General features: G+C 40.8%; 1 protein-coding gene across 7 annotated transcripts in view; it reads left to right on the top strand.

The window, feature by feature from the left end:
- ARID1B (AT-rich interaction domain 1B) overlaps window positions 1–22073 on the top strand; it is a 336420-nt gene that overhangs the window by 295311 nt on the left and 19036 nt on the right. For all 7 annotated transcript variants that reach the window (XM_075498937.1, XM_075498939.1, XM_075498938.1 and 4 more), the window contains 4 exons: window positions 3984–4093; window positions 4833–4991; window positions 11016–11225; window positions 14668–14872. In XM_075498937.1, the coding sequence (XP_075355052.1) occupies window positions 3984–4093; window positions 4833–4991; window positions 11016–11225; window positions 14668–14872 (684 nt within the window). The remainder of the gene's footprint in view (window positions 1–3983; window positions 4094–4832; window positions 4992–11015; window positions 11226–14667; window positions 14873–22073) is intronic.

Below are 22073 nucleotides of genomic sequence, written 5' to 3'. Positions count from 1 at the left end.
ATGAATTAAAAGGATGCTCTTAAAACTAACGTTAAAAATAGATTCAACACTTACCTTTTCATATGTATTATATATATTTGACTTTGTATTTATTTGGATGAACCTCTAATAGAGAAAGCAAACATATTTATGAATGTGAACATTTTTAGAAATCTTAATTGGTTTTCTCTGTTTTGCAGTTTGGCCGCATTTTCATCTTTCTGAAAGAAGGAAACCTCCATTTATTTCACTATTTTTTTCTCTAACACATATCTTCATATGAGCTATTATATAATGCACATTTAAATAAACTTTCTGGAGGATGTCAGCAGTTGGTAACAGCTGAAGTATCCCATCACCTATACTCCAAACAAGCGATGACCGTAATTCGATGGTCATTATGTGACTGTAAATCAAGCCGGCTCCTGGCATAGAGATGCCCGTGTCCCAAACCACGTGCACTTGTCATGCCTCCAATGAGACTTGGTAGGCAGAAAGGAGGTGCGGCACTGAGGTCCTTGGTGGCCCACTCGTCCCTTTCAGATAAGGTGCCCAAGCGCCATGGGCTGTGCTTTTCCCCAGAGGGGGACGGTGATTCGTGGCAGGACGTTAGGCAATGCTGTTGTCCCTCTTCCGTCTTTCCTGTGGGCATAAAAGCAGTGGGGATCCTCTTGCCAACTCCACGAGTCACAAATTCACTGCTTTTTCTTTTTCTCGTCTTTTTTTAGGAGGGAGAGTGCTAGGGGTGGAAGTGAGGAACGAATGTCTTACAAAGGATGCAATATTCTGTTTTGTAGAGTGTGATTTGTTATTGCCCTAGCAATAAAGAGAAAAACAATGTTTGTGTATTGCTGCTCCTACAGTATTTCATCATCTTCTGGGACTGGTAGAGTAGCCTTTAGCAAAAAAGAATACTTTTCTGCAGTTTTACTCGTGTCAATATCTGCCTTTGAGTACATTAAATTCAGTGTGGAATAGTTAATTCAGGACCTTGACCCATACTTGCTTTTTGAAATCATTCTAGCTCTTAAATTCTTATAATAAGCCAGAGGCTAGTACTTGAAACCTATTCACAGTGCGCTACAACACTTTTTGAGTCAAGATTTCCCTGTTATCCTCCTCTCTAAAATGTTTTATCCTTTGGTCTGCACTTCACACACAGAATTATTAGTACCTGTGTAGAAAGAGACCCTGTCTTATTTTAGCGGTTTTGTGACAATAACAGTATTTCACTGCTCAGAAAGGGTCAAAAAAATGTTCTTGCTGTACCGCTTTGCTAAAAAAAGTGAAGGAATGTCTGCTTGCAAATCGCTGGAGAGTACGTTTGCAAGAAGTTATGAAACAGCATTTCAACAGTGGATAGAAAAGTAGCTGTGGAAACATCTTAGGTAAAAGCTACAAGGAAATTAGACAACCTTGCAATTTGCTAGTAAAATCCTTGCAGTTCTCCTCTTACAGGTAGAAAAAAAGGATGTAGATGAAGTAAGTAATTTAGAACAAAAAGTGAAACAGAATTTGGGAAACTTTATTATTTTTTTCATAATTGTCTCCAACTCCTGATAGTTATATTTGCATATGCCAACAAGAAATATTCAAAAGCCAAAATGAATCGGCATTTTTACATTTCTAAACATGATTAATAAAGTCAGAATACATGTGGTAATTTGCAGACTAGAGTTACTTGCCCTTTACATGAGGTGTTAACTTAAACCTCTCTGGAAAAGAGGTTCTATAAAGGAGTTCTGATGGAAACAGGACTACCAGGAGTGGGCATAAGTATTATATTCTTTGCGACAGAACTGCAGTATGCCAACCTAGATAACAGTGAGATGTCAGCAGAGGATTTAGCCATGCAGAATTCTGGTGAAGAAGCGTGATTGTTAACTTTGCTTTGTTTGACCTCTCTAAAATTGTTTTAGAGGGGAAGGGTCATCTTTGGTTGCTTTGAAACTAAAACTAAGACTTCTTTTTTAGCGCTTTCACAGCATGAAATGTGTTAACTGTTAAAATGGATTTTGTATAACAGTTCTGCATCCCAGTTTGAAACCAGACTATGGCATACATTTGACCATTTTGTACATATATTTTTTAAAAGTCTCTAAAAGAAAACTGTCTTCTTTTTTTAACTGTAGCATTCAAAAGTAAAATGTGTTAGGCTGCCATCCTTCACTTCATAATGGTCACAAGCTGCCCCAGCTCCTCAAACAGAGTATAAGGGCAAAATGCATACAAATCAAATGCTTAGTGGATGCTGGCTTCCCAGTATCATAGTGCTTGGCTGTTTTGTTGAGGTTTCACACACATACATAAAAATAACAGCATTTTTAGCTGATCCCAATAGATTTTTCTCTGCAGCTGCATCACTTGAAAAAGGCTTTTTGTTCCAATTCTTGAAGTCTTAAGTACTGCAAGTAATTTTTTATTTTTTTTTTAAATCTCAATTATGATTTATGTGTTGTGATGACTTTAAGGGCTTGATTGGGCTACAAATGTGCTTTGAAAAAACAAGAAAATGTGCCCATGAAAAACACCGGCAGTTCAAAGCTGAATATTGAGCATACAGTTGTAAACTCACATGGCACATGGCTGGGTAGGTTTTTTTGGCAGACCCATAGTCTCAACCTGCAGTGATGCTAAAGATATTAGCAAATTAGCACTGCAAAGCTTGCCAGCGTATTCGCCAGAGTCCTGCTCATGCTCTCACTGCTGTAATTAAAACTAATTATTTTCTAAAACACAGTAATACATGAATATGTGCAATAATCATTTTGTAGTGGGCAATCTGTGAAGTATTTTTAAAGCTTCTTTTCCCCCTCCTCTCTTTGGCTTGCTATGCAGTGTGCCTGCTGCCTAGTGCGAGCCAGCATTGTCATTTTGCAGAGAGGCACGGTAGTCTGGTAATGAGCAGATTTTTTTTTTTTTTTTTTTTAACAATTATGCTTTGCCGATGCTTAAAATTTTAAGTTTGGGATATGTATTTTTTCCTTTTTATTGCCTTGTAGGTTATTCTATCCTATGTTTTTCTTACCTCAGATCCTTCTTTGAAAGAAGGGCATGAGGGGGAGAAAAAAGGGAGAGGAAGGGAAGATAATCCAGTCTTTCGTAAGTGCTGTGCACGTGGTTTTCTGCAGGGAAAGAATCACCTGGTGTCTTGCTGTTGTTCTCTGGTTATTTGCATTGATTCAGTGTCATGGCACGTTCTAGTATCTGATCTGCCCAGTATTTTCTGTCTATTTATCTGAGTGTTTCTCCTTGCATCTTTCTAGAAATCCAGGAACTCAGCAGCTCTGCAGCAATAATACTATACTTAGCACTTGCATCTTCAAATAAAAAAAAAACCCTTAAACTCCTCACACCCCTGGGAAGCAACTGTGTGCCGTTACCAGAGAAAGACATTTGTGCGTTTGTTAGAGTCCCACCTCATTTTGGCAGGAGGGGAAGAAGTTGAGTACCCGTTCTCCAACAGAGTGGAGTTTACAGCTTGTAATTCTGTAGTTAAGGCTCACAGTGGCTGAGTCATTCATACTGAAGTCAGTAGGGGTAGGAATTATCTGCTGGACACCAACCTTAATACGGATGTAATGGGGAAATTCAGCCTTTTTCTCGGATTCAACATTGCAAGCAAAATGCACATCATTTTCATTTACGTTTGTCTGTTGCTGAAGGGAGGGTGCAGTAGTTATTAAAATAGACTGTTGTTCTGTTAAAAAGTAGTGGTCAAATGTGGCGACAGTTGAAGACCACCGGCAGCACGAAGAATGGATTTTACTTTGTAAAGTGGTTGTTGTTGTTGTTGCACGGCGCTTGTATTCTTGCCTTGTTCGTTCTCTTTTATTTCCTCACTTCAACTGAAGAGGTTTCCAGGTTTCCGGACGCCAGAATAACAGGACAGAGGTGGGATAACCTCTGCTTCACGTGGCGCCACGATTTTGCAGCAGGAAGCGTGTTTTTTCCTACAAAGCCAAACATAGTCATGCTTAACTGTTTCTCCTGTTTTCGATTAGCACCTATGGGTCTTGCAGATATGATGACACCCGGTGAGTCCAAACTACCCCTTCCTCTCAAAGCAGATGGCAAAGAAGAAGGACCCCCCCAACCCGAGAGCAAGTCAAAGGTATTTACCACCTCCGCACGTGGTGTTGGTTCGGCCCGCAGAAGTCTGCTGTGTTGTCCTTCATCTTCTGGTTTTGGCCTACCCACTTCTGTTCTTTCCTGCATGCCTTTCCATTCACGTGCAATCTCTTTGTTTGTTTCTTTTATTTTTTTTTCTTTTTTCCTTCATTGTGTGGATCTGAAAGTTACTAGTTCTTACGGCATTTTAACTTGCGGGGGCAAAGCAACCCAAGCCAAAAGTTGCGTGGGGATTCGGCTGTGCCAGGTGGGTGGGAAAGAAGGGTCTTGCCTGGTTTCAATACTTGCAGCCATTTTTCTCTGCCTTCAGTTATAGCTTCCTGTTTTGGCCGCCTCAGCAGCAGCAACATACTTTAATATTTTGCTTTCCTGCCTTATTTGATAAAATAAGGTGAACAGCTTGGTTTTTTTCTTTCTTTCATAAGGGGAAACCCATGCTTAGCATTCCATGTGAGCTTCAAATAAGCATGGTGGCTTAGTGACTTTAGCCAAGCATCCAGCAAACTTTCCAAATTATACTAATTAACAATGTTGTTTTAATACCTTTTATATATATATATAAATATATTTATATATGTGTGTGTTTTCTGTATGTGTCTCTCTGTTTATATATATTTTATATATAAAAATTGGTCCGTCTGTTAAACTGGATGTATTCTTTTTGTTTTTAATAAAGTTTGCCCTGCCTTTGTCATATTTTTTTTTTTATTCCTCTACCACAGGATAGCTACAGCTCTCAGGGTATTTCTCAGCCCCCAACCCCAGGCAACCTGCCAGTCCCTTCCCCAATGTCCCCAAGCTCTGCTAGCATCTCCTCATTTCATGGAGATGAAAGTGATAGCATTAGCAGCCCAGGCTGGCCAAAGACTCCATCAAGCCCTGTAAGTGGCTCTGGTTTTTTTGGGTTTTGTTTATTTTTTTGTAATTAATTATATTTTAATGCTTGCTTGTTTGTTTTGTAAATTCCTTTTCTTCATTATTTATCTACTAAACAGTTTTCTTTCTTTATAACACTGGGTACAAATTCTGCTCTCGGACACATGACTGTAAGTTCCACTGCCTGGCTTCAGTGGGGCCTGAGCATGCTTATCCAAGGGCAAAATTTGTCCCAACAGTACTTTGAAATAAGAAAGAGTAAAATTGCGTGCATCATGCAAGTGTGCTGTCTGGTAATACAGCAGTTGTTGTGAAGAAAACGTCCTTCCTGTAATGCATCAGCTTCCAAGCATGCCGACTGTGTTGTTAAGGACAATTCCATTTCTGTTCCTGGGCCCAAACTCCTTCACACAACTGACTTCACTCTGGTTGCTGCACTTGGCTTTGCTAGGATTATTTAGGAAAAAAAAAAAAAAAAAAAAAAACAAACCAAACCAAGAAATCTTCTCCCCTATTGAAACTAAGATCCATCAAAGTTTGAATTGTAGACTCAGCACCATGAAAAAGCTGCCATGTATATTTTTGAAACATTTTTAATTTTGAATTGTGTATTTGGAAATACAGTCATTAGGTTATCAGGGCACAGTCTAAAACAAAATTGTTTCTGATTTGCTTCATTCAGTTATTTTGAAATAACCCAGATTGTGGGTAGAAAAAACCTGATGTGTGTATGTTTTTAGAAAACTATTTTTTAGATTAATAATGTTTAGTCATTCTCATACAGGTTGTAAAGAAAAACCTGAGAGAGGTGCGTGGCGCTAAAAATAAATTTCATCATATGTATATCTATATATACACACATAGAAAATCTATATACATATATAGAAAAGAGAATGGAGATATAAGCAGATATGGCCTATGGGGAGCATATGTCCTTCTTTGCTTTGTTTTTTGAATTAGAAAAATACATGTTGTTCCTCTTTTTTTTCTTTTTACCAAAAGTAATAATGATCATAATTTCTCTGTAGAAAAATACTGCAATATATTTTTGCGAGGAATATGAAGGTTTTTTTCTGATGTTAATGTGCACTTAAAATAGCAACAATTCTTTGATAACAACTTAATTTTCACAAAGTGATACGTTGAAGAGTCTTTCTCAGGACAAACAGAGGAAGGCCAATTGGAGTGAAAAAGGTCTCCCCATCCAAAAACCAGACGTCTAGTGAATCCCCTGAGCAGAGGGGCAGCGTGGCATGAAATGCACCACCTTAATGTTTCGATGTTATTTGGCAGCGACTTTGAGTCTCAGAAGGCAGCTGGTGTTACTTGTTCCCACAAAGTCTCATCTTTTTCTTAACAGCATTTCTGAAAGGGTGGTACCAAAAACGGTGTTAGTTTTCTTTGTAGTAATGTTTTGGGTATTGCTTGTTTGGGCCGATTTCTGGAGGAAAGCGAGAGAGTTATTGCACAGGCTGTCTAACACATCGAGTTCTTTCTCTACAAGGCTACCAAATGATAATGCATTCCTGAGCTCCTTGCATAAACTGCGTAACAAATCCTAGAGTCATTGTGAACATATGTGGAGTTTTTCCGATGTAAATACGACAAAGTATAGTGTTGGGGAAAAATAAATGGAGGAAGTTTGTGCTTTCAGTTTCTTCTGAATGCCCTGCTGTCCAAATGCTGCTACATCTTTAAGCTTCAGTTACCTTCTTGGTACACAGATATGGATAAATACAGTGCTTTGGAACCGTAGAAAAATAAGTGCTGTAAATTAGCTGATCGCTTTTTACCTGTGAAGGCCAGTGTATTGGATAACTTCATCGACTTCAACAGCAGCCTGACATACACTGGAACGATTGATTGCAGGCGTTTCGTTACACTTGAAAACAGCCTGAATTTGTTCATTAAATCCCAAAGCTGCTTCATGTGCTACAACTTCTCCATTCCAGCAGAGGATAAAAGCAAGGGTGAATGGTCTGTGATTCACTTCACAGTATCCCTGTGATCCTACTAAGTGGATCCTCTCTTTCAGCAGTTTTATATGGAAGTGAGGCGTGAGAAAACGTTGGAGAAGGAATCGTTGAACGTTATGTTTTGAGGGCTCTGTGGGTACATAGGTAAAAGAACACTTCTGCTATGCTGATTTTGCACTTAGTGTACATCACTGACAGTGGCGAAGTGGCTTTAAAATTTTTTAAAAGAGAATTTGCGAGTGTGGGTGTGAACTGTGCAGGGTCACTGCAACATGAATAAAACAGTAGGTTATGAAAACCCCATAAAATGCTGTTCTCCGTAGGTACACATGAACGTGACAGTGAATACACTTGAATAGTACGGTATCTCCGTGGTGCTAGCTGTGAGGGGTCTGCAGAGTCCTTCAGGAGGAAATCTTGACAGAGGATTGACAGAGGAAATCTGTCCAGAGGCAGAGCCAGAGATTGGAGTTTGGCGGGTTTTGCTGCCTGTGTATGCACACTCTGTTCTGTAGTAAAATAGGTCTACGTGATAAGTGTAATATTGGCAAATTCTTTAGTGAAGTGGGGGAAGTGAACAGTAGATAGTTCTATAAATATAGATGCTTAGAGATACATACAGAAACAACTACCCACTGCCTTAATGTGAAAAGAACTCCTACTGAAATTTGTGTTTCTCTGAAGGATTCTGCAGACTCACCATACAAGCGTTTGTATAATACAGTTTTAATGGGTGGTAGGTGTATTGAAAATAAAGTATGGCATTTGACGAATTTAATATGAGAATTGGCTTTGGTATCCACATATTTAGATGTGGGTTTTTTAAATCACCCATTTAAACATGGCCAGTCGTATCATGTAGAAGAGCACTGGGGATTGAGGGCAGAGTAGGATACCACTAAATCAGTAAAGGTATGTGCCACAGGCTTGCACCAGCATTCTTTTATCACCAAAATCATCAACAAACTTAACGGAAGAAAAGCTCATGATCTGTATTCTTCCAGCATTGCCTGGCATGCACTCATTTTAGTTAACAATCCGCTAATGGGATCATTTTGTAATAAACCCTTATTTTGTGAGGGTTAACATTTACCTATAGGCAAATTTAGGCTTCCAGCTGAACCTGCCCATGTGGAACTGAAGTTTGTTTGTGTGTAGACTAGCTTGCACACATCTGTCGTTTTTATATGTTTACATTTATAAAAATAGAGAAGAGGAAAAGATCTTTACTCTTGAGGAATAGCATTCTTCCCTCCAGTGCATTCTTCTAAAGTTAACATTTCATTTTAGAAGAAAATTGCACCCATTTTACAAAGCATGACAACCTGAAAGCTCACGCAGTAAGAAACACTTCTTACCTCCTGTAAGCTGTGAAAAGTTTTCAGATTATACTGTCATTTTAGAGCCTGCTGCCACACTGCTGAAAAGCAGCATCATTTGAGATGTATAGTAGTAGAAAAACCCAGAATGAAAAATTCTTAACTGGTTTCCATTCTGCTCTGAATCGGATTTGAAAAAGAGAATCTTGCCATATAAATATGAAAATGTGAAACTGGTAAATCTGAACATTCTTAATTGTGAACTACCATAAAAGTGAAATAGAAACTATTTTGTTGCCTCGTATGTTAGCATATAAGCACATACAAAATTTACTGGGTAAAAGCCAAAATTTCCCACCTTCATTTTTATTAGAGTTCTGTGGCATCATAAGTGTCGGATTAAAATTAATGCTGATGAGCAGTAGAGTAACTTCGTTCTTACTGCAGTTGGTAGTGGGGTAGCTCCAGTTTATTCAGCTGTTCAAGCCTATGTGATCATATATCTGTTCTCACTACAAAATCAAATTAGTAGCAACATGACTTGCCTACTTCCCTCTTTCCACCCACCCCCCAAAAAAATTTTTGACAAAGTATATTTGCTGAAGAGAGTTAAACTGATTTTCTTAAACACCCAGATACATGGCAAGTGATGCTTAGAGTAAACCGGTTGCCATTACAGAATCAGTTTGTGCTTTCGTTGCATAATCTGCAGGACTCATGTCAGAGTACTTTCCTGCCAGCCACTTAGTATTAGTAAAACAAATTCAGCCTTGACTCTGACTTCAGTAGGAGTTGTAACACAACTGAATCTGGCTCAAGTAAATTCAGGAGTGCACCTCATTTCTAAGTAAGAAAGGTAATAATATCTGTCTGTAGGAAGAACTGCTGTGAAGAAGTTACAGTATCAGGAAGCAAGGAAGAAAACTTTACAGGAGGCTATTTATTTAATTAAAATTAATATCCATTCACTGGAAAGAACAGCAATGGCTCATGGAACTGCTAGGTCACCCCCCTTGGCTTCACGTCTCTTTTCTCCTGGCTCTCCTCCAGCGTTGCCAAGTTTCAGCTAATGGCTGGAGGGAGGTACAGAGCCTGTCATATTTTCCAGGCTAGCATGCAAGATGAATGGTGGCGATGCTTTTAAAATCATTGGTAGTTGGATGCTACCCCACTGCATCTTTCATGGTGTTGGGTGCCAGTCCTCACCAGTGGGGGAGGACGAAGCTGTGTGGGGACATGGACGAAGTGGGTGGTTCTGTAGCATCCGTGAGGTACAGCTAGGGTCTTCTTTAGAGATGTTCAACTAGAAATGAGTTCCTGTTTACTTCAGAATCGTGCTGTCTCCTGTTCAAAGTAAGAAAAAGGCAAAGGAGCGAAAGAGTGATTGACTAGATGAGTTTAAAGAAGTGTCTACTGCAATCAACAACCAAGTTTAGGATTTTACTATACAGACAAAAAGGATATGTTTCCCTTCGTATATTTGGCTCCTTTCCCAAAGTTTTATATCAATCTTTTTCTCTGTGTTTAATTCTGAACCACTCCCGTCTTCCACTGCTGAGCAAATCACTTCACCTTCTGCAAGCAGGAGAGTCTTCTTGCAGTAGCAGCAGCCCCTCTCTGCTGTCAGATCAGAGGCAGCTCGAGTAGGGTGCACTGTCCACACGTGGCACAGCGCCCAGCTCACAGGGTTATATTGCACAGAAAAGATAGGGTGAGAAGTTAGAGTTTATGTAGCAGCCTCAGTGCTTTCTGCCATCTCCACATAGAGAAGAAAAGGGCATCAAGATAACACGAGCTTTCATTAGCTGTAAAGCCCAAATAGCAGCAGGAAAACAGGTTGACTCCTGCACTTCTGCCACATGAGAAAGAATTCTGCTCTTTCCACCTCTTTCGCTTTCCCTGGTGGTGGTTCAGCTTCGATGCCTGTGCATCCCTGGTTTTCCCCAGGTCATAACGCACACTCTTTCTGCAAGGTAGGACGTGTGAGATGCCTATCTTTTGTCCTCTTTCAAGGGAGGAGAGTAGTAGCTATTCATAAGCGTTATTGGCTCAGGCGGCTAATTGGCGGTTCACAAAGAGTATTGCCACCAGTCTGCTTGTACTGTAGGCACCCTTGCTCATCTTGCTTTTTGGCCAGCGGTGGCGTGAAGAGGTAGTAAAGCGCAACCATTTGTGACTCTCTAAAGAGAGTACTACTCCTCGGTGTACTCGTTTGCCATGATTCACGCTTCAGGCTACTCTTGTGCAATTCCTGTTCTGGAGGAACACTTCCAGGTTTTCTAGCCCCTTTTTGGTGGCAAAGGGGAGAGGGTTGATTTGGTTTGTTTTTAGGATTATGTAAACTTGTGTGGGACACACTTGTTCTTAATTTTATCCAAATTATTGCTTACAAAGCACTTTGAAATAAGTGGATGAGAAGCACTATGTGAGAGCTACCTCTGTTTAAAATGACATGAGGCAACATCAGAAACTTGCCTTCTGGGATCCAAAGTTCAGATCCGTGAAAGACATATGCAAATGGGGAGTTTGGGCCCTTTATTTAAAAAGCTGAATTTTCCGTATATGGACAGAATGTACTGTTTGTGCCTGAACTAGTAGCCTTCATTCCTGACTGTTGTGTTATAGCTTTAGTTTGTTTGACATCTTCTCTTCTTCAATGTTGTGAGTTTCTTACTTTCTTTTCCCTCCCCCTCCCACCCTTCCCCCAACTCTTTTTTTTCTTCTTGCGATTTAGAAATCAAGTTCCTCTACCACAACTGGAGAGAAGATCACAAAAGTCTATGAACTAGGAAACGAGCCAGAGCGCAAGATGTGGGTAGATCGGTACCTCACGTTCATGGAGGAGAGGGGCACGCCCGTGGCCAGTCTGCCAGCTGTGGGCAAGAAGCCCCTGGACCTGTTCAGGCTCTATGTCTGCGTCAAAGAGATTGGAGGTTTAGCACAGGTGAGAAGTAGTCCTTGATAGTGAAACTTTTGACAAGGTGACACGCATTTTTTTTCTACCGTATTTCCTGCTGGTTACACCATTACATTTTCAGCCCTGACAACGTTCTTGAAGAAAAGAGAGTTGCATGCTTTAATATTTGTCTGGAGTTCATTTTGGGCTGCATAATTGCCCTAAAACTCTACAGTTTGAATCAGAATTGACCATTGCTATAGGCAGATAAAATTGTTACCTGTTCAGGGGAATCCAGTAATGCCACTAAGAGAAGAAAAGAGGAAAAGGCCATTGGATCAAAGTTATGAGTAAGAAACACATGACAGAGCTGAAAGGAAAAGGAGATTTTGAAATCCATCCTTCCCAGATAAGGATACTGCCTCTAGGACAAATCAATTCATCTCTCCAGAGAAGCGGCAGATATATTCTTGAAACACAGTCCTTTGTCCCAAACCTTTCATCTCTTGAGTGCCTCTGTACGGTACATTTGTTTCTTAGACATGGACTTTGCTTTCCCTGTGTTTGGAAAATGCTTACAGGATATTTTGGGTTGCCTTACAAACATAATGATCACAAGGAAAAGGTGAATTATGTAATTGAGGTGAAGGAAAATGAAAACAGGAAGAGCTGAGAATAAAGAAGTCACAGGTGGGAGAGAGAAGCTTTGGTTTGTGTTCTCACCAGTTAACTGGAAGTTTTGCAAAGGGATGTTTGGAAATCAGTTGCGAGTTCTTTAAGACTGACCACCGCAGAGCAAAACTAAATGTTTTGTTGTCTAGCACCATCAAAAGGGAAAGCAGGAGAAAATGGTCAGTATTTGCAGCCTTAGATTTTGTATTTGAAGTCGTCTGTCCATGCCTGATGCTTTTACAAAGCATCCCTTGCATCTGGGGGATCACTCTGGCTAGGTGCTAGAAGCTACAGTGAAGTGCTGAGACCCCTAATTTCTGTGGATTTAAGAACGTTCATGGATGTTTAGTGCTTTGCAAGATGAGGTCTTAAACATAGCTGTGTAGATAAATATGTATATGCAATATTTAATATAAAATAGATAATATTTAAACAGATAAAATTTTACACTAATTACAAAATCTGAACTCAAAAATATGGCAAACAGATCCTCAGGAAGAGAACACATTTTAATAATCTATGTGGTTAGTTCAAGAAAGAAACATCCAACATCAATTAGTACCATTTTCAATGGTATTTTGAATAGTACACCTCACAACATAGGATTTGACTACTGAATTAGATCATTGGCCCTTCAAGTCCAGAGATTTTAGCTATTCCTGTTATTAAAGGAAGGCAGAGAAACCTAATATAGTTCACCTTGCCAGTTGTTAAATGCTGTATGTGGGTAAGAGATGTTATCCTGACATTTTTAGTGATCAGCTTATGCCCCCCAGCATCATAAAGATTTGATTACTTTTAGCTCAGAAACTTTATTACAGGTAAATCGTATCATGCAGCTGCTCTGCCTCGTACAGCATGATTATGCCCATAGTATGACTCTTAGCATCAAAAATTAAGCAAGATGGGGGGCAGATGGGATATTCTAGAGAGTTATTCATGTTTGCTTATTATGGAAATTTATTTTATTTTGGGACACTCAGTGTTGATTTGCAGTGACAGACATTATGCAATGCCAACGAAGAGATGCTGTTCACTTAGACTGATTTTTGAAAGAGCTTGAGTTACAAATAAGCGTGCTTCAGTACTGGTAAAAACTGACACTGAAAATAAAGGCTCCTGGTTTTGCTGGTGTGCCCACATGAACGACCACCATGTTTATCTGTTTGAGGCTACTAAGGCGTGCAGAGCTTTGCTTGCGGAGGTTTATTTAAATGCATCTTCGTGATGCTCTCCTAAAAAGCTGTTGCTCCAACTGCTGCACTCCACATCTCATGATTCTGCCCAGCGAGTGTGGCAGGGAGCGGAGCTGTGCAGCAGCGGTACATATTCTTTGTCTGAATAGTTGCAACTGATGGGGTCCCGACATGAACAGACCAGCTGTTGGCAGTCTTCTTTTAAATGCCAATATACTGGGCATTTAGGCATGAATGTTTCTGTTTGCATTATGCAATGTGTTCATTACGCACCACTTAGCTGTAAGTCAGTAGGCACAAAGGGCTGTGTAACTGGATTTCAGGCCTCAACGGGGGCAGTTTCTGAAAATCTCATCTCCTTTAACTCCTGGATTCTTGCAGGTTGTACCAGAGAAATAAAAACACTTCGCATAGCCATGCCAACCTGCTTGCTATTAACGTTATCCCCAAAAGATCTTTGCCGACTGGCAGCAGTTACTTAAACAGCGAGAGAAACGTAAGAAATGTTTACTTTGCTGGCACGTGGGCTTAGGAACAGTATGGCTAATGATCACCTTTGTAGCTATACGAGTTAAGTTGGAGTCACTGAAATCTCCGGCCTCAGGGCAAGTAGCAGTCATCATGGCACACAAGAATCAGGATTCTTCCCCAACGAAAGCTGAGATGCTCACACATTTAAAGCCCATTTATTTCAATGCTGCCTCCCCTCCTTGGATCATACGTAGCAATTGCACAAGTGGTTGAATGAACTCGGGGGCATTGGGTATTACAGCAAAAATACTGGCTGCTGTGAGTGGTACAGCTGAGCAAGCCAGTGGCATCATCCAGGATGACAGATGAACTTCGCTGTTATTACAGATCAGCTGTGTTTGAGGAACTCATGGACAGAGTCTTTCAATATTCTCAGCCTTACACTGCAAACAAGACTCGCAGCAGAGTTGTGCAGTCAGCACTGTAATACAGAGTATTGCTGGAGTAGCCTTGTGTGTTTGAAGTCTGCCTTAATTAATTAAGGGGCCTTGCTTCGCTCTGCCTCTCATCTAGCCAAAGGATCATTGATCTGTCCCTGCAAGACGCCCTAAAGTGAAAGGACTTGAACCAGGAATGACAGGCTGAACTGTGTGACAGCTGGTGGCTATTTTGGAGAAAAATTTATTTTTCGTATCAATGCTCAAACACTTAAATTGCAGAATAACGCTGTTATTGCTTTCTAAATTAGTTCTTAGAAGCTGCTTTTTAATTAGAATGGGGTGGGTGTGGGTGGGTGTCAGAGAGAGGGAGAATGAGCATGCATTTGCTTGGAGATGGATTGCTAACTGAAAAGCACAGGCCCTGGAAGAGTGCAAGGCATTTAAAAGATGCGGCATGCAGAAGACTCTCCACGAGCAAAGCTTTTTATGTAGCTATCAGCAGGTTCCTTAATGGTTTTATAACTGTAAATGCTGTCTATGCATTACTGCATGTGGGAGTAATGAGCATTAGTTAAAAGAGGAAAATAAAAAAAGTAAACCGAGACATTAAGTGCTTTTTTTTTTTGCCCTTTTTTCCCCCCCCTTTTTTGTCTCCTGACTTAAACAAACCACTTTGCTGCAAACCAATGATTCTGCCATTTATTTTGCTAGGTTAATAAAAACAAGAAGTGGCGTGAGCTGGCAACCACCTTGAACGTTGGCACTTCGAGCAGCGCAGCCAGCTCCCTGAAAAAACAATACATTCAGTACCTGTTTGCCTTCGAGTGCAAGATTGAGCGAGGGGAGGAGCCCCCTCCAGAAGTCTTCAGCACTGGAGATACTAAGAAACAACCTAAGATTCAGCCGCCATCTCCTGGTAAGTCAAAAAAACTGCAGCCTCTTACACAACCATTTTTTGAATGCAAAAGATACTCGCTAGGTTGCAGTTTGTATATTTAGAAGCATGTCTTGCTAATGCTGGACAAACAACAAAGATAAATATGTTGTTGGCATCTTGTTTTCAAACTTGGAGCTAGCTCCTGAGTCAAGTCAGATTTAACTCCGAAGGGCCATCCACAGTCACATGTCTAGTTTGTCATTGCTCACTCTAACGTACAAAGGCATGTGCGCCAGCATACCCTTAATATTCACAGTTACGTTGGCATAGTAAAAAGAATAGCATTCTGCATGGATACGCTTGCGCTGTAAGACACGAGGCAGGCAGTACTAAAAGGAGCGTCCATTTGTCTAAAGATCAGATTCTGGTACTTGCACTTTCCTTGCTACGACTCTGAAGCTGCATTTTCAACACAACTGTTGGTCAGTAAAGCTTCAGTTGGAGTCAGGATGGCAGATGCTGGACTGATCAGTGGGTCTCAGATGGTTGCTCTGATACAGCTCATGTTGCATGTGTGGCAGATGGAGAGAGTTGAGAGTATGGTGTGTCCCCACTGCCAGACCTCGTAGTTTGGAGGCACGCTCTCTGTTCTTTTGTTGCTAATCCTGTATGTGAGATAAGTCGTTAGCATCACTGTCTTTATCTTCTCGTCTGAAAAATTGGAACTGGAAATGCTGGATTTTGGCTGTACTTTTTGCATGTACAGTGGGGGTTTGAAACCACACAGTTTTCTTTCTAAATTAATTCAGCTTAAGACTCTCAAGGTTTAGTCATGAGTGATATTCAAGGCAGGAAAATTCTTCAGTCGTAACATTTTAAGTACATAGGAAAAGGTGTATTAGTCTATGATGTTGACTTCTGGACTACCCATGGCAGAGGAAATATTTCCTTTGATTTGCTGGTTATTAGGCTTTTCTGACCAACGAAATAATTTTGTTAATACCTATCTTTACAATTACTGTTAGACAGACCACCTTCTTTTATTGCCAAGAGAATACAATTCCTGGAATGTTTACAGCAGTTTCCTGCATTAGAAGGCAGTATTAGGAAAGTATTAAATACCTTAATTTCTGTTAGTGCAGTTCACTGGTTGAAAATGAGAAGTGGCGAGTCAGGGACCCAGCAAGCTCTCCAGGCAGTTTGCAGGCTGCATGGCTCCAGTTTGAGAATTCCTATCGTGGATACCAGAAAATTGCAAAGACTTCTATAATCATATAATACAGTTCTAGCTTTTACAAGATCATTTGTTATGATAGCGCTTTGTCAGTACAGAAGATGATAAAGGCAATAAGGCTTAAATCTTTTTCAGCCTGATGTATTCAGTGTAAGGATTTTGGGGAGTGTTTAGTCAAAATCTTCCTAGGTACATCTCTTTGTGTAATACCTTAAATATTTCCTCCACCTTGTTAACACCTAGGGTTATCAGGTACCCCAATGCTGATTATTTAATAGAGAAGATAACTAGGTTACTTTGCAAGGCAAGTTTAGAAGATGGGGAAAAGTACTTGGTACTAGAAGTGAAGCCTATAGTCCAAACGTTTATCTGTCTGAAATGAGCATAGAGTGTCCCGAATGTCCACCACTGCAAAAAATAAAAGATGTTGGATGTGCCTGTCATGTCCTGAGAAGGCTGGTAAGGGGAGCTGAAACTGTTAGACTTGTTAAGGAGGGTGAAGAGGAAATTCATCCGTTTCTAAAACTAAACGGCACTACTAAAAATGAAAGAGTATTTTGCTTTGCTCTCTCCTCCCTTACCTCTCTCCCTCCGACACTGCTCTCAGTAGTTGGTTCGGGGATGATCACCAAAAATTGGCTGAATTTTGAGATGAAGAATTGTTATTTAAATACGTAAACCTGAAACAAAGGAATAGAAATGTCAGATGCACCACTTTTAGAGGATCCTTTTGCATCATGACGCTAAAGATGAAAATGGGAAAGTCCAAATTTAAATTTTTCATAACATTCAAGCAAGCTGTCTATGAGGAGAACTGAAACTATTTTTCTAAAATAAAAACACAGCAGGACATAGAGACTAGAAGAGGGGGAAGCAAGCAAAGATCTCAAGGTTTGTTTTGTTGGCGAGAAAAGAGCTCGTGTCAGTGAATGGACTGCACTTCTGTACAGAGAAAGGCTTTCCCAGTGTGTATCAACTTTAGTACATGAAATCCCGCTGAGGTATAGATGCTGCAGAGAGTACAAGCCTGCTCTCTTTAATAGTCAGCTTTTTTTCTTGCTCCTTTTCCTTTAGTATATACCAACATTAACATTTTAACTGCACAAAAGAAGTAGAGTTGTAGACGTACTTTAGATAATCTGTTACTCGTCAGCAGTCAGAGGGAACAGGAGCCCAATACAACAAGAAACAGTAGCCTCCAAAGGTCCGTGCTTTAAGGGTTAGCCTCTGTTGCGCAGTTAGCTCAGTGTAGGCAGAGCCACTTTGAAGCCAAATCCATTTGCAGAGAACTAGTTACAGTATTAGGGCTGAAGTTCATTCTGCTAAAAAAGCAGGGGGACTTGTCTCAGAGGGGAGGGTGTTGTATTTTGTCTAATTCTAGCCAGGTGATGCTAGAAAGTCAGGGTCATGAGAGTTTAAAAATCAGTTCATCTTCGTAAAACTTGTAAAACTGAATATTTCAATTGGTGATAAGAACATATAGGGAATATATATAAGAATATATAGCGACTGGCAGCCTTCTTGGTACAGAGCAGAATTCAGTTCCTATGTAGATGTAGTTCCCAGGTAGATGTTATGCAAGGTGGGAGCACGGTGACACGCAGTTCAGAGCAAATCAGTTGTTGCAGGCATCCCGCATCCAAGGGGTGATTACGTGACTGCCTCACAGACGACCTTTAGAATGCAGTCATAGAGGGAATGCTAGGAAACACAGTGCAACAACCACAGCGAGGAGATTCCCATAGAAGAACCCGGTCAGGGAAAGGATGCGATGTGTAAGTCAAATTTATGGGACTACAAGGCAGTGGTCTGGGTCCACGTGTAGTCCATTTGCTTGTAGCACTGTATTTGGGATTCTCCCATCACTTCTGTTTTTTACAACATCATTAGTAAGGTAAATGGTATGTAGAGGAGGGAATAATTCAGTGCTATGTACAGTGCCATTCAAGATAGTGTCAGCAATTATAAAAAGTTTTAAAAAGGAGTGAGGGTAGAGCAGCAAAGGGACAGGCTGGTTGGCTTTGTTCAGCAGAGGTTTGCACAGTAGCCAAGGTGTTAGGGGTAGGATTACCTGCCTATTTTAATAAATGTTCTGGCTTCATACTACTGTCAGGGCCTCTTCTGTTCTTTCATAAAACTCGCAGGGAGAGGTGGGGGCCTGAATGTGTTTTAGTGTAGCTCCCACTGCTCTGAGGCTGTGCAAGGTGGAGACATGCTTGTGGTAGGCTGAGGCCTTTGTATCACAGCTTAAATCCGTCTGGGTCAGATAATGCCGTCAGCAGTGAAGACCAGCAGCAGATGCCTAATGACAGGCTAGCTATTAGAAGACCCCTGTTGGCCTTATGTCCTGATGGTTGGGTCCGTGCCAAGGTCCATGTCAACTGTGGACTGCTCTTTTGCTGCATAGAAAATCCCTTATAGAGAGAGAGGCATTCTAGGTCTTCGTAAGCATCCTTCTAGGACTCCAGTGCTTTCCAGAAGTGGGTGCAAAGGCAAATCCTGTTTGATAGTTTTGACCAAAATAGGCACAAATTATGTGGCGAGTTCTAAACTGAAAATAGTTCTGGGGGCCACTATGCTAAGCACTAATAGGTGGCGGAGGACAAATTTCAAAAAAAGCATCAGCGTGAAGGCGTTATTTTCCATTGCTGTACTCTGGCACTGTAAATTCTTAGCTGCAATATGCGGTTATGTATGCATGACTCAAAATTACAGACTGAGCGGTTTATCCTACACTGAATGAACAGGATGGCCACGGTGGTACAGCTGAGGATGCTCCTGAGTAACACTCAGCAGCTGGCCCTGATGTCAACGGAGATTTCTTTACCGCAAACCTGGAAAATTATGCGCCTGTGTTGGAAAGAGGGAGCAGAGCGTGCCAAGAGTGTGTTCCCTGCGTTTCCTTGGCAGCAGAGAAACAAGACTTGGGGAGGGAGATGGCGGGGGGGACGCGACACAACACCACATGACACAGCCATTCAGTGAGTGCATCTGTAACCAAACCCATCCGTCTCTGCTGGCGGGTGGCTGACTGAAGTGCTATTATTAGCAGGCAGGTGATGTCATGGAGCGTGTCATGAGGCCAGCCGGGGAATCCCACAGAAGATGGATGGGCGAGGGGTCGGGAGGGGTGGATGGGGGGGACAGACAGAGGTGCCCCCATGCTTGCACCCGTGCCCGCCCGGGAGGGCCCTGCCGCAGCCAGCAGCCCCCAGCCCGGCCTAACTGGGGCACTGGGTTCATGCTGTGTAAATTATCTTCCCAGCGTGGTGGCTGGCTGTTCACTCTGAAGTATGTGAATGTACTTAACCTTCAGTAACCTTTCCATTGTTTACTTTAGAGTATACATTTGTAGCTTCTGGCAAAAGGTAGGGATATCCTAGAGAGCATGTCAGGCCTCATATTAATGGAGTTTCAAGAGGTTGCATTCTTCTTCTCTTTTTTTTTTTTTTTCCCCCTGAAGGGAAAATTTGCTGGCAAGAGAAAGATTTTTAATTTTTTTTTTTTTAAATAACTGCTCACTGACAAAGATGTTCATTTTATGTCATTTTGGATGAATTTTCTATTGTTAAAAGCATATTCTTCCAAAACTGTTATGACATTTGAAAGACAAGTGTTGCTTAGATGTGGATGTGAGATGAAGAATTCAGTGGCTATGTACACACAGGTTTTTTCCTGGACATCCCCAAATCAGCTGCAAAATCGTGTAAGGAGAGATTACCTATTCTAAAAGAACATAGCTGTTTGTCTTCCTTCTTAGTTCTTTGTTTAATACTGAAGCTTATGAAGCATTTTAAAACATACCATTTCTATTTCAGGATGTCCACAATCAAAATTAAACATCTACCATAATAAAAACCCTGCAAGGACACATGTAAAAATTTCAGCCAGCAGCTAGCTTAGCAAATGTAAAATTTAAGGTGAAACATGAAAAAGGAATATGGTACTTTCTTACAAAGAGGGTTGTTTTTATATTCTTTAACTAGAAAACATTGCTAATAGCAATGTGTGTAAAATGTATGTGTGAGAGAGCCTAACTAGTTTGCATTTAACGTGTGTGCATGCAGGCATCTGTGCGCACATGGTATATCCAAAAACTGAAGCATATTGCTTTGATGCAAAGTCAAGTGCTCAAAGGTTAGGAAATGCCAAAAGTGAGATATAATCTTTGCAACCTTAATTATGTTTCCTTGTGCATATACAGTTCAATACACTCTTAATTACGCAGTCACATTGAAATTTTTTCCATGAAATGTCTGTGTCATTCAGTGCATGGAATGAACATTGCTAAGTGAATAGGAGCTATTCAGTATTTTGTGTTATCCTCACTTTTCAGTACACAGCCCTAAACTTGTGCCCCAGTTTTCAACCAGACTCAAACAGAGAGTTATAAATTTATTCCTTGGGTTTTCTTATCTTCACTACAACTGTATTTGAGGGCTTTAAAAAGTATTAATCAGCCTTTGCAGTACCCATATGAGTGGGAAAGTAGTATGATTCCCATTCTACAGAAGAGGAACTGGGCTACCAAAAAATTTACAACGTGAGTATCTGCTGGGTGCCAGTTTTCTGGGTGCCAGTTTTCTAAGTTTTGCCATGTATAGCCTTTTATATGATCTCATCTGTTGCCCTACAAGTTCTGCACAGCTGGAAAACAGCATCTCTAAACAGTTTGTCTCCGAGAAAAGGAACACACATCTAAGAACCTCTTGTGTAAAATTTAATTTCACTCATATGCCCAGTATTGGACTCTTCCCAGTATTGAACTCTTTGCCTCTTTATCCAGCCACTTATGGTTCTTTCCCAGTACTTCAACTCTCATTAGCTACATTTTCTGGGCCCTCTTGGTGTTCCCTGTTGTGTAGTACCACGTCCATGCAACTTCAGACTTCTCAGATTCTAATCTGATCTCAGCAGCATCCGTATCTCCTTTCCAGGTTCCCAGTCTCCTTCTATTATCCTTTTCTGTTGATAGTCAGAAACCCTCTTACCTTGCCTTTGCTTACCAACCTCCAGTTGTAACCATGAGAGCTTGTGTGGGGTGGCTTCCTGGCTATAGGTTCTCATGCTCAGCTCCATGTTCAAGACTGCCCAGATCAACCCAGGAGCTGAATTACAGTGAGAGTCCTGCTCACTCCCAGCCTGAAATAAGTACAAACAGGATCTTCAGAAAACCAAGCAGTGAATGTATAGCAAGCTAATAATCTCTACATATAAACAGGTATTTTTCACAAATCTATTTGAACAAATCAGAATAAACACTAGAACAGCAAGAGAACTTTCCCTGTCACAGGCACGTCCTCAACATTACCACCAAGTCTCTTCAAACAATGAAGGGACTACTGGTGCTGTGTGTGAAAAAGGTGACCAAATATATACTTGGCTTGGAAGACTCACAGAAAAATATTTCTCTTTTGGAGACAACAGGAGAGGACCATATATTTTCAAAGGCACATTCTTAAAAATAGCTGGCCAGTTACAGCTGAAAATTTCCAAAACAAAATTAGCTTGAGGGGAATATCCATCAGGGTGACTTCCTGATGACTGGTGAAGCTTGGCAAAGGTACTGAAAATCACATCCTACAGAGAAGGTTAAGTTCCTTAAAAAATTGTACCTGCTCTACCAACAGTAGCCATTAAGAGTACATACTCACCTTATTCTTTCTCAAGGAATGTGCTATTTATATTGATACTATTACTAAAACATAGATGAACTATTCAGTGGCCTGTGAGTGTATGACACAGAAACAATTGTCTTTGAGGTTGCTTGTAGATCATATCCACACTTGGACTCTTCTTGGTAGCTGATGACCTAATCCAGAGATTGAAACGCTTGCAGTCCCTATTCTATAGAAGTGTCCCTGACACAATGGAGGTCAAGAGCAAAGTGTATTAACAAAGCAGTACCAGAAACTTTGCACTTCTCAAGATAGCATTTGCCTTCCGTTTTTTCTGCTGTTTATAAGCAGTCATTTAGAAAGAGGTGGGGGAAAAATAACCAGCCCT

Source organism: Mycteria americana, chromosome 3 (genome assembly GCF_035582795.1).
Source record: "Mycteria americana isolate JAX WOST 10 ecotype Jacksonville Zoo and Gardens chromosome 3, USCA_MyAme_1.0, whole genome shotgun sequence".
Taxonomy (NCBI): domain Eukaryota; kingdom Metazoa; phylum Chordata; class Aves; order Ciconiiformes; family Ciconiidae; genus Mycteria; species Mycteria americana.
Note: the sequence above shows the minus strand (reverse complement) of the source record. Positions and strands in the feature narration are given on the sequence as shown.